Source organism: Hyaena hyaena, unplaced genomic scaffold, assembly GCF_003009895.1.
Source record: "Hyaena hyaena isolate Hyena2069 unplaced genomic scaffold, ASM300989v1 scaffold_178, whole genome shotgun sequence".
Lineage (NCBI taxonomy): Eukaryota > Metazoa > Chordata > Mammalia > Carnivora > Hyaenidae > Hyaena > Hyaena hyaena.
The window spans coordinates 880,990-894,178 of NW_024080807.1; the positions used below are offsets into that span (position 1 = coordinate 880,990).

A 13,189-nucleotide genomic window follows, 5' to 3' on the forward strand; every position below is an offset into this window, starting at 1 on the left:
CCGTACTCACGGTGGCCTTCCTAGCTTCACATGGTGTCCAGAACAATATAGGCTTCAGTGTACTTCAGAAGAGAGATGACTTTTTTTTTTTAAGTAATATTGAAGATCTTTATTTCTATAGTAAAAATGTAACATAATGGTTTATATAATGGCAAAACTAGTATTTAAAAGTCTACTTCAATTATAATGGAGGCCCAGGAGAGGAAGGACTCTGCTGGGGGCACTAGCATATTAAGTCCAATTATAAGGATCTTATGAATGGAACATAGTGTGTGAACAGAGAGCTGGATAGTTCACAACAGACTTGCAGGTGACTTAGTTTGGAATGAGCTACGTCAACATGTTCATTTGGCATGTAGTATCTAGCCCTGATGTCTCCACTGTATGAAATAACAGTGCTACATTTAAATTTTCAATGAATGTTTATCAAATGAATCAAGATGTAGTTATAGGGGCGCCTGGGTGGCTTAGTCGGTTAAGCGTCCGACTTTCGCTTAGGTCATGATCTCGCGGTTCATGGGTTCGAGCCTCGCGTTGGGCTCTGTGCTGACTGCTAGCCCAGAGCCTGGAGCCTGTTTCAGAGTCTGTGACTCCCTCTCTCTCTGACCCTCCCCTGCTCACACTCTCTCTTTCTCTCTCCTAGAAATAAATAAAACATTAAAAAAAAAAAGAGATGTAGTTATAAAACAGGTATATCTTTTAGACTTTTCATGTTTTGTGGTAATTTTTAAATTTTTTAATAAGGTAGATATCCTTTTAGTCTCTTCACTGTTTTTTTTTTTTTAATGTTTTATTTATTTCTAGGAGAGAGAGAGACAGCATGAGCAGGGGGAGGGTCAGAGAGAGAGGGAGTCACAGACTCTGAAACAGGCTCCAGGCTCTGAGCTGGCAGTCAGCACAGAGCCCGATGCGGGGCTCGAACCCACGAACCGCGAGATCATGACCCAAGCGAAAGTCGGACGCTCAACCGACTAAGCCACCCAGGCGCCCCATAGTCTTTTCACTGCTTTAATGTCTTCATGTTCATATCAGATATATTTGTATTCAGTGGGAATTAAAGAATATTTTACTTTGTGGGTTAGGGCTAGATGATTTTACATTTGTTCAATAAAACCAACTTACTCCGGCACTGACTGGCCCACTTTTATGTCCTGCAGAATCAGGCTCTTCCACATAGACGGTATAAAAAGCAGGTCTAGGGGTAAAATTGAAACAGAGGGAGACATTGTCAACTTGGAATAAACCCACAGGTTGGATTTGGGGAATGCATACGTTTAGAACTTGGTGGCAGTTTCTTTCTTTTACTCTGGCCTCCTTGTCTTCATCCAGGCCTAGTCATTCCACTTGGCCCAGTGGGGAGGTACTCCTAACAGGAAATAAATAAGACCTTCCTGGGTATGAGTGTTGGTCTGACTCACTTGTGAAAATCTGCCTTGTTCTCTCCGCCAAGACCTCTCTTGGTGCGCCTCGGCCTTCTATATTTCCCCATCTCTGACTTTCCACTCACTCTTTGTTCTGCCATTCTTTTTTTTTTTTTTAATTTTTTTTAATGTTTTATTTATTTCTAGGGGAGAGAGAGACAGCGTGAGCAGGGGAGGGTCAGAGAGAGAGGGAGTCACAGACTCTGAAACAGGCTCCAGGCTCTGAGCTGGCAGTCAGCACAGAGCCCGACGCGGGGCTCGAACCCACGAACCGCAAGATCGTGACCTGAGCGAAAGTCGGACGCTTAACCGACTAAGCCACCCAGGCGCCCCTGTTCTGCCATTCTAATTCTTTCTTTAGATGGCTGGTTTCTGATGCACTTTTGACGTGTTGCTCTCTTTCAGGATGCTCTGACTCTGGACTATGGACAGGGCCTTGCTCTGGCACCTCTAGATCCATGAATCCAGCCTCATGATGAAGTGTCAGATCCTCTCTCCATTCTGCCTCAGGTCTATATCAGGTTCTGTGATACTTGCCTCTACTCTCTGGTACTGGCTCTATCTCTATTGCCCCATAGTGCCAATCACATTCTCAAGAGCAAAACCTCGACTCAACTGCTCTCAGGAGTAATTCTTGAAAAACTTCTTAAAAAAGAAAATGCCAAGTTTCTTTCAGAAATGCCCATTTAAAATAAAGAAATAATTGCATTGTATGCCCACAAATCTCCCAGCGTGCCATCACTTTTCTGATTCTAGATAATACCTTTCAGCTTTGGGCAGGTCCAGCCACTTTAACAACGTAAAGATCCTCTGTTCATATGAGATACTTCTGAAAAGGAGAGAAAAAATAATTTTCAAAAATTACCCAAATAAAAAATAACTCCATTATATTCCTACTCAGGAAGACAGTTAATATTTTCAGATATCCATTTTGTGGTCATATGTGATCAGAATACTGAAGGAGATTTAATATTAAAGGGAGTCCTGTTTTCAATACTCACATAGAGATACATTTGTGTCAGTATAAATTAAATATATATTGTTTTTGCTCTCGCTCATCCTTCTATCTTTCAATTTTTCCCCCAACTGAAATAAGGACCATTAATTATTCAATTTGTTTATTTTTATTTTATTCATTTATACAGTTGTGTATATTTGGCACTTATTGCCACACACTATTTGTTCATTTTAAACAAAATTTATCAGTGGGCAAACCAAAGATGATTTCCTTTCTAAAGATGACATTCTAGTGAAGACAAACAATAAACGAGAGATCTGATACATAAATAAATTCTACTGTGTATCACAAGGTGACAAATACTAGGGATAAAAGAAACACCAGAGCACAGTAAGGTGAGAAATTAGGGTGAGGAGGGGGTTGGAATTTGATACCTCCGTTTGATCCGGCTAAGACAATATTGAGAAAGCAATTTTTGAGCAACAGCCCGAAGGGCTTGAGAGAGCAGGATACACGGGAGGGGTTATCTCAGGCAGAGGGAGCAGCCCACACAAAGGCCCTAAGCAGACAATCTTCGTGTGTTAAGGCCCACCCAGGGGGTCAGCACCAGGTGCAATAATGGAAGAGGAGGTCTGAGAGGCAGTGGGGTGGCAGGGCCCTGCAGACTTTTACTGTGAGCAGAACAGGGAGCCATTGAAGTTTTTGGTGCAAAAGAACGTCATAGTTGGAACTTATTTTTTTAAGTTACCATTCTGGTTGCTAGATCGAGAATAGATGGTAGGAGATAAGAATAGAAGCAGGGAGATGGGGAAAGAGGCAAGTGCCATAATACAGGCAAAAGATGACGGTCACTCCAATCACAGCAGTAATGCTGAAAATAACAGAAGTTCTCAGATCGCATATATTTTGAATCAGAGCCACAAGCATTTACTGACAGACGAGGTGAGTGATTAAGAGAGAGGAACCAATGATGACTTCAGGATTTTTGACCCAAACAACTGGTAAAATAAAATTACTACCAAGGTTAAGACCAAAAACATCCTAATCATGCCTGCCTAGGTGCGATCATACTTCACTATTACCTGTTATAACTCATATATACAGAAGGAAAGGAGGCATTGATAGCCACGTCTGATCCAGGCCAAAAGAAACTACCAGCTTTTAAACCTTGATACATTGCTGTCAGCCAGATCTATAAAAAGATAAAATTTAAGGTAACTACAAGTCCAAAGAATAATCTGTTTGGATAAACTGGTAGAAATGGTGCTATTTTTTTACAAACTAAACAGTATTAACATTTGCAAACTTTAATTGCCTAGGGACCCACCCTGAAAATCAAGAACATAGTAAGGTAGTATGAAAGATCATTTTTTTTCAAACTGGTAAAATTGTATAGGTCCTCTTTCATTTTTAAAGAATCATTAAACAGAATGGGGGGCGGGGGAATTAACAGAAATTCCTTCTGAGAAACTTCTGGATTGTTATGTTTAGAATACTACACCCAAGTTTCAACAGAAGGCAAGTTAAGTGAACAATCACGAGTATTTACAAGATTTAAATTATAATTATAAATGCTGAAACACCTTCCCATCGCTCTGCACCCTTAGAAATTAGAAAGATAATATAAAAGTGTAGAGAGAAAAGTGATCCACTGTCACATTGAAAAGTGGAGATTATTTTGATGCCACATGTAGAATGCTACCTACTGGTTGCCCTTGCCACCAAGCTGGATCGTTTTTCTCCTTTGATGAAAGTGAAAAATTCATGTTGAGGTTTACATCATACATATTATTATCAATGATGCCATGGGATTCTGGATATAATCCCTAAAATGATGATTTCAAAAAAAGATTTAAAATAATATATCAATAAAACACATTTAAATTAAAATAGCATAATATCTATAACTCATATCTTAGAAAGATGTCATATACTTTTCAATATAAAACCTGTGGGTCTGAACCTAAATACCAAATATATATACATGAATATGTATATATGTAGGTATAGGTGTAAATGTAGGTGTAGGTCTGTGTAAGGGTAGATATAGATATAGGTATAGGTAGGTGTAAGTGTAGATATAGGTGTAGGTATAGGTAGGTGTAAGTGTAGGTATAGGTATGTGTAAGTGTGGCTATAGGTATAGGTATGTAGGTAGGTAGGTATAGGTATAGGTAGGTATAAGTGTGGGTATAGGTGTAAGTGTAGGTATAGGTATGGTTCCACCATGGTCTAGAGCAGCAAATGAATGATATTAGGCAGATGGCTTGTGCTAATGACATTAATATGACTCTTACATGATTAATAACTGTTAATTAAAGTTTATTACATTATAATAATGATCAGCCACTGGTTATACTGGCAATAATAGCAAGAAATGCACTACTTAGAAGCTTTTAAGTATCAAATATCTTGGCACCTAAAGGGGTTAAAGTGTGTTATCAGCACTTTATTATTTTTTAAGTAGCATATAATTTTTATTTTTAAAATACTTAATTTATTTTTTAATAATTTACTGTCAGATTGGCTTCCATACAACACCCAGTGCTCATCCCAACAAATGCCCTCCTCAATGCCCATCACCCACTTTCCTCTCTCCCATCCCTCCCATCAACCCCCAGTTTGTTCTCTGTATTTAAGAGTCTCTTATGGTTTGCCTCCCTCACTCTCTGTATTTTCCCCTTCCCTTCCCCCATAGTCTTCTGTTAAGTTTCTCAAGTTCCACATATGAATGAAAACATATGATATCTGTCTTTTTTTGACTGATTTATTTCACTTTGCATAATACCCTCCAGTTTCATCCACGTTGCTGCAAATGGCAGGATTTCATTCTTTCTCACTGCAAAGTAGTATTCCATTGTATATATAAACCATATCTTCTTTATCCTTTCATCAGTTGATGGACATTTAAGCTCTTTCCATAATTTGGCTATTGTTGAAAGAGCAGCTATGAACATTGGGGTACATGTGCCCCTCTGCATCAGCACTCCTGTATCTCTTGGGTAAATTCCTAGCAGTGCTATTGCTGGGTCATAGGGGAGTTCTATGGTTAATATTTTGAGGAAGCTCCACACTGTCTTCCAGAGGGGCTGTACAAAAGATCAGAGGAGAATGGTATTTCTCACATCCAAGAAACTATCCTGGCCTGTCACACAGGTGAATTAGCGTATTGCTGGGACATTCATTCGTACGTAACACCTCAGAACACTGATGGCCTCACAATGAGATGCTACTTTCTAGCCTGAAATAAGCCATATGCGCTTCTGAAATGTTTGTGTGACACTTCCTCTGTAAGCATGTCTGTCATGGTCAGTTGCCTATCTATGGCCTCTCAGTCTTGCCACTGAGCCGAGCACTTACCGTGACAATAGTGTAATGGTTTGGGAAGGTTTTGCTTGGATAGACAGGTCTCATGTATTTTGAATGAATTCCACATGTTTCTGCAACAAAGCACAGTGAGAAATTAAAAGTTGGTTTTTCTGATAAGTTTTTTTTAAGTAAAAACCTAAACCTAAAGTTTTTTACAGGGAAATAAGAAGCTAACTAAAGAGTGGATTGAGGACGGAAAGAGGTTGAAATTCTGATGCCTACAATTCCTCCATTTCAAGGAATGTCAGTTTTTAATAGAGAAGTGGGCCAACTCAATGCTCTACAACATTTCTCTATAAAGGCCAGATCATGTATGTTAGGCTTTGTAAGTCCATATGGTCTTTGTTATAACAACTATGAAACAATAATATATAACAGCTATATAATAACAATAGCAAATCAGCTATTGAGGCCCAAAGCATCCATAGACACTATGCAAACAAATAAGCATGGCTGTCCTCCAGTAAAACTTTATTTATGGACACTGAAATTTGAATTCCACATAATTTGTACATGTCACTAAATATTCTCTTCTCTCTTTCTCAACCAGTTAAGACTGTAAAACAATTCTCACCATTCAGTAGGCCACACAAAAACAGAGTGGGCCACATTTTGTCCACGGGCCACAGCGTGTGGACCCCTCAGCTAAGCATATCCCAAATTACACACTGCCACCAGCTTTGTATGTTTGTGCTGCTCCCTTCTTTCTGACCCAGGTCATTATGATAGACTTTTTATATAATATTTTCATCTCAGCTAATAGTTCTTATATGACAGAATCCAATATAACAAAACTCAACACAACTATCCAGGTAACTAAAAAGGGATTTGACTTGTATAAGAGCATAAGCCTATGTCACGTAGTAACATTTACAAAATGAGATAACTTTACTACTTATTGTTTTCAGTACAGTTTCCATTTGATCAGTGAATTTTCCTGTGATCTGTTTTCCAAAAAAGTGCAGTATCAACTTTGCTTTCAAATGTTCTGCTGTTTTTGATCTGTGCAATAACCCCACTTAAGGTCAGAACCACTCCAGCATCGCTATTTCCTCTGCAACAGTGAAGGGAAAGAAATTTTCCATTTCAAAATCCTGTCAGCTCAAATTTGAAAAGAAATCTTCACCATTATTGATTCTATTTAAATTAAGACAAAAAAGCAAAAATGATTGTTTTCCAGCAAGTCACAAAGTTTACAGTTGGAAATAATGAATGTTTTCTCAAATAGGCTGGGAGTTGGTCCAATATGCCATGTTTCCAATATGACCTAGGGATTATATCCTTCAGAACTTTCTTGGGCTCTGTATCAAGTTTACTAAATAGGACTCTGGTAAGAATGAAGGAGTAAGTAGAAGATGAAGAAAAGAGAGTTGGAAAAAAAATCTACATTTATGGCAAGCCACCCAAAGTGGTTCTGATGTACCTAAGTTTGAGGCCTGCCCCAGGATTTGATTTCTAAGGATAATTAAAGATTAAAATAACCTTTTTTCCCTTTTTTTCAGTCAATACTACCATAAATCTCATACTTAATCAGAGAAAGATAACATTTATTATTGTTAAGAAGTCATATGATAAGAAAATAAAATGAGGTCCAATTCACTTATATAATTAAAAGAATTTAAGTAGGGGAAAAAGCATACAATCAACAGAAATATTAAAGTCAGTTTCTGTTTTTATTTCCTTCAAACATGGATAATATAAAATTCTTAAAAGCCTAAAGGCATGAAGTATAAAATAAAACACAAGCTAAGCTACCAGTAACACATGACATTAGTTGGGATGTCCCAAACAGGACACACCTGCGGACTATCCATGACTCATTCTACCTTTTTGGATCACCTGCCTTTGAACAAGAGCTGTTGTAGAATAGCTCACAGAAAGCAAACTCTTCTACCATTGTTTCTTCCAGAACTTAATAATCTAAATTAGAAAAGAGAAATTCTGGAAGGACACACAAGAAACCAACAAGAGTAGATGCTTCTGCAGAGATAAAACTAGAAGATCCAGAAAGAGTTTTTTTGTTGGTTGGTTGGTTAATTGTTGTTATTCTACTAATGCATTTTGATATTATTTTTTTTTTTTACAAATAGTTTATTGTCATGTTGGTTTCCATATAACACCCAGTGCTCATCCCCACAAGTGCCCTCACATTTTGATATTATTTTTAAAAGTTTATCATTTGTGTATTTTACTCCTCAAAAGACATTTTCAAAAAGGAAGTACCAACCAAAAAAATCTGAAAACATAAATGGAATAAACACATATCCTTAGAAACAATAAACTCTAAGAAAGAGCAGAAAACTAAATGGGCTGTAGGTGAAACAGCTGACAGATCCAGCAAAGGCAGTACTAGGATGAAAATGTATAGAAACAAACACCTACATTAAAAAAGAAATTTACATAAATAACTTAACTTTATACCTCAAAGAAGAAGAAAAGGAACAGACTAAATGCAAAGTTAGCAGAAAGAAGGAAACAATAAAGATTATAGCAGACATAAATGAAATAAGGAATAGAAACATACGTATAAAAATCAAGAAAATTAAAGTTGGTTTTTTGAAAAGATAAAATTAACAAACCTTTAGACTACAATTCAACAGAGAAAAACCCAGGATTAAAAGGCTTTACTAATGAATTCTATCAAACATTTAAAGATGAATTAATGCATTGGGTGCCTGGGCGGCTCAGTCAGTTAAGGGTCCAATTTCAGCTCAAGTCATGATCTCATGGCTCATGAGTTTGAGCCCTGGATCAGGCTCTCTGCTGTCAGCATGGAGCCCACTTGGGATCCTGTCTCCCTCTCTCTCTGCCCCTCCCCTGTGCATGCCTCTCTCTCTCTCTCTCTCTCTCCCTCTCTCCCTCTCTCCCTCTCTCTCAAAAATAAGCATTCCTATGAAAAAGAATTAATGGCAATCATTCTTAAACTCTTCCAAAAAACTGAAGAGAAGAAAACCATTCCAAACTCATTTTATGAAGACAGCATTTATCCTGATACCACAAGAAAAGGAAACTACAGGACAATATGATAAACATAGATGAAAAAACCTTCTACAAAATACTAGGAAACTGGATTCAACAGCACATTAAAAGAATCATACACCATGTCCAAGTGGGATTTATCCCTGGGATAAAATATGGCTCAACATATGATAATCAATTAATGTGATATATCTTATTAATAAAATACAGGATAAAAATCACATGATCATCTAAATAGATGCAGAAAAAGCATTTGATAAAATTCAATACCCTTTCATGATAAAAACTCTCTCAACATACTAGAAATGGAGAGAAATTATCTCAACACAATAAAGGTCATATATGGAAAGCCCACAGCTAACATTATATTCAACAATGAAAAACTGAGAGCTTTTCCCATGAAATTAGGAACTAGGCAAAGATCCTTTCATACATTATAAACAATAACTAACTCAAAATGAACTGAAGACTCAAATGTCTTAGAAGTACAGAGGAGGAGGGGCGCCTTGGTGGCTTAGTCGGTTAAGCGTCCGACTTTCGCTTAGGTCATGATCTCGCGGTTCGTGGGTTCGAGCCCCGCGTCGGGCTCTGTGCTGACTGCCAGCTCAGAGCCTGGAGCCTGTTTCAGTCTGTGACTCCCTCTCTCTCTGACCCTCCCCTGCTCACGCTGTCTCTCTCTCTCTCCTAGAAATAAAAAAAAAAAAAAAAAGATTAAAAAAAAAAAGAAGAAGTACAGAGGAGGAAAGACTTATGATACTGGTTTTAGTAATGATTTCATGAATATGATATCAAAAACTGAAGCAACAAAAGCAAAATAAACTAACGAGACTGCATCAAACTAAGAAGCTTCTGCATAGCAAAGGAAACCATCAACAGAAACAACATATGGAATGGAAGAAAATATTTACAAACCATATACCTGGTAAGGAGTTGATTTCTAAAATACATAATAGATTCTTGCAACTCAATAGAAAAAAAAACTAATAACCCAGTTGAAAAATGGGCTAAGGATTAGAATAGATATTTCTCAGAAGAAGACCTACAAATGACCAATACATAAAAGATGATCAAAGTCATTAAACATCAGGAAAATGCAAGTCAAAACCACAATGAGATATCACCTCACACCAGTTAGGATGGCTATTATCAGAAACACAAAACACATGTGTTAATGAGGGTGTGGAGAAATTCCAACCCTTGTGCACTGACAGTGAGAATGCAAAACAGTACAGCCACTGTAGAAAACAGTATGGTGTTTCCTCAAGTAATAAAAAAATACAACTACCATATGATCCAGCAATCCTACTTCTGGATATTTACCCTAAATAATCGAGATCAAGTTCTTGAAGAGATATTAACACTCCCATGTTCAATGTAACACTATTCACAATAATCGAGATGTGTGAAAACAACCTAAATGTCCATCATAAGATAAATGGATTTTTAAGTGGTATATACATACAATGCAACTTGATTTGGCCTTAAAAACATGCAACCATATAAATGAATCTTGAGGACATTAAATGAAACAAGTCTGTCACAGAAAGACAAATACAAATTATTCCACTTACATGAGATATCTAAGAGTCAAGGTCATAGAAACAGAATAGAATGGTGATTTCCAGGGATGGTGGGGAGGGAAAAAAATGGAGAGTTGCTAATCAATGGGTGTAAAATTTCATTTGCACAAGATGAATAAATTCTAGACATCTGCTGTACAACCTTGGGCCTATAGATGAGAGTATTTCATTATACACTTAAAAGTCTGTTAAGTGGTTGTATCTCTTGTTTAAGTGTTTTTACCACAATAAAATTAAAAAGAAAAAGAAAGCGGAGGAGGAGGCGGAGGAGGCAGACAGCAAATGGCATTTGCCTTGGAGAATTTAAGAATTCTATTGTTTGTGAATGTAAACCTTGCTAACTAACTCTAACCTTCAAAAATCTACAAATTTTACCTGTTCTATACACCTGTTATGACTACTTTTAATCTATCCCCAGTTTCCTACCTAACTTTCCAGGCAGCCTGACCTGTAGTGCAAGTCAAATCACTTCTATCTCACCTGACAGTTTCCTGTTCTTGGGCATGACACTTTTTTTTTTTCTGTCCCCACCTATACTAAGACAGGATAATGACCTTGTCCTCTCACTAGAGTTCAGTCTGAGTCCTTTTAAGTCACCAATGTGACTCACTGTGCTGCAGTATTAGTTCATGCTCATTTTCCATGACTGTGGTCACCCAACCCAGGCAACGTGTTGGGATTCTGGAGATGGGGTTCTAGACTTCCTTAAAATGATGTCTGTTGTCACACACCTCACCTCAAGCCTACTTTTCCTGGGAAGCCCTAAGCCTAAGTCTCATCACATCTGTTCTTAATCAGGCCTCCTGAAAACTAACAGCTCATTTTTTCTGAGTAGACCTAGTTAGTGATGTCTACACAATCAAAGAATCAAGTGTTGTCTGCATTGCTTAAAAAATACATAGTAGACTTTAAAAAGGGAACATTCTCAAAGGCCCAATATTTTATTGGTGTTATTTCCAACCCTGAGTGGGATAAGCAAATCAAAAAATTCCATTTCAAAAGGGGTTCAGTTCAGCCTGGCTAGCTAAATTCCCTTTTGGACACAGAATTTGATATCCGGATTGTCAAGGAAGATCCAGACAAGGAAATAGAAACTGGGAAGTGTTCATTAACTTTTCAAGCCAAAGCAACTCAGCAGTTAAATGACAAGTCCTGAATTTGAAGTCAATTGTGTCTGAGGCCCAAACTCTCAATGTCTTTGCAATAGGTCTGCCTTGGAGAGTAAGAAAAAAGCTAAATTGACAAAGTACCTTGTGTTGTAAGGGGAAGCAGTTCATCTTTCTATAGTCATGGAATTTTAGATCTGGAATTAACAGTAGAATTCCTTAGAGCTAATCCTCTCATTTTACAAATGAGGAAACTAACTCCCAGATGAGGTAATTGACTTACTCAAGCTTAAACAACCCTTTTTTAATAATTTGGAGAAAAATAAAAACAGGACACCAGTAAAATTGTGATAAACTTTGAGAACCTTAGAGGCAAAAGAAGATCTAGTAGAAAGGGGAAGAAAGAAAGGAATTGCCAGGCAGTGAAGAATATAGACTCTGGAACCAACCCTCTGGTTCTAACCATGTTCTGATACTTCTTGGCTCCGTGTCCATAGGTACTTAGATTCTCTTTATTAATGACTTTGTAAAATTGTGTGAAAGCCAAGTGTCCTAAAAAGAAGTGCGACATCCTGATAAAGATGATAATAGAAACAATAGTTATAGTCATAGCTTAAAACCATTCACTGTGCACTACTTTTATATTCTCACAGTATTCGTGTCAGGTAGGAAGTGACCATTTTACAACTGGAGAAAATGAGCACCAAGAGGTGAGATAAGTTTGCCCACGCTCTCCCAGCTAATTAGGGGTGGAGCCAGGTTTCAGGCAGCTTCGTTCCAGAACCAGACAGAGATATTAGACTTTTTGCCTTCTGGAACGTCGGTATGTGCGGGCTCTGTTCTGCCACTCAGGCTCCTTCAGGATGGTGTCCTTGCTGGTCATCTTCTTGTTGCTAAGGCCCAGAACCCCAGTGTGACAAACACCACTTCTGAGACAGTATATGTGAACAGATTTCCATAGTGTGGAAGTTATATTCAAATACAAAACAAATCACAATAAACAAACAAAAAGATGAGCATGCTACAAAAAAGAGTAGGAGCCAACAGTATAAAACAAGGTATCATGAGTGGTAAGTCCTCAGGATCTCCAGAGGACCTGGAAGAAGACAAACTACTAACAGGCAAGGTCAGGAAGAAAGGTACACATCTACGGGTTGGCTAACTAGGGTAAAGGTCCTCATCATTTGTGTGCCTGTGGTTGTGGAGGACTTACTCAGTTTATGAATATTAGGTAGGAGAGTATCCCAGGTCTGCAAATATTCAGCTCTAAATCCATCCATGGAAAACAAAATAACTGGCGGCAATTCAAATCTGAAAATGGAAAACAGAATTAGTCCACTTTTTTTATTGTAAAAAAAACAAAGCCTCTGTACTACTTATAATTCTCTAAATTAGAAAATGCTTAGAAAGTACATTAAGAAAATAATCCTGTTTTTTTCTTTCTCTTCAAAGCTTTATTTTTTAATGTTTATTTATTCTGAGAAAGAGAGTGAGCATGAGTGGGGGAGGGGCAGAGAGAGAGGGAAAGAGAGAATCCTAAGCAGGATCTGCATTGATGATGATGTTGACTTAATTCCCACATGAAATCTTCTGAACTTGGCATTATTATTGTTATTGTTATTATTATTATTACTACTATTTTAAATTTTTTTAATGTTTTTTTTTTTTAGAGAGAGACAAAGAGGGAGACAGAGCCCAAGCAGGGGAGGACAGAGAGAGAGGGAGAAAGAATCCGAAGCAGGATCCAGGCTCTGAGCTGTCAGCACAGAGCCCGAT

General features: G+C 37.7%; 1 protein-coding gene across 1 annotated transcript in view; it reads right to left on the minus strand.

Moving 5' to 3' along the window:
• ENPP3 (ectonucleotide pyrophosphatase/phosphodiesterase 3) overlaps window positions 1-13,189 on the minus strand; it is a 76,896-nt gene that overhangs the window by 44,577 nt on the left and 19,130 nt on the right. Inside the window, exons 8-13 of the mRNA XM_039240401.1 lie at window positions 12,627-12,724; window positions 5,740-5,819; window positions 4,086-4,205; window positions 3,462-3,571; window positions 2,185-2,250; window positions 1,123-1,195 (exon numbers count right to left, since the gene is read on the minus strand). Coding sequence (XP_039096332.1) covers window positions 1,123-1,195; window positions 2,185-2,250; window positions 3,462-3,571; window positions 4,086-4,205; window positions 5,740-5,819; window positions 12,627-12,724 — 547 coding nt within the window. The remainder of the gene's footprint in view (window positions 1-1,122; window positions 1,196-2,184; window positions 2,251-3,461; window positions 3,572-4,085; window positions 4,206-5,739; window positions 5,820-12,626; window positions 12,725-13,189) is intronic.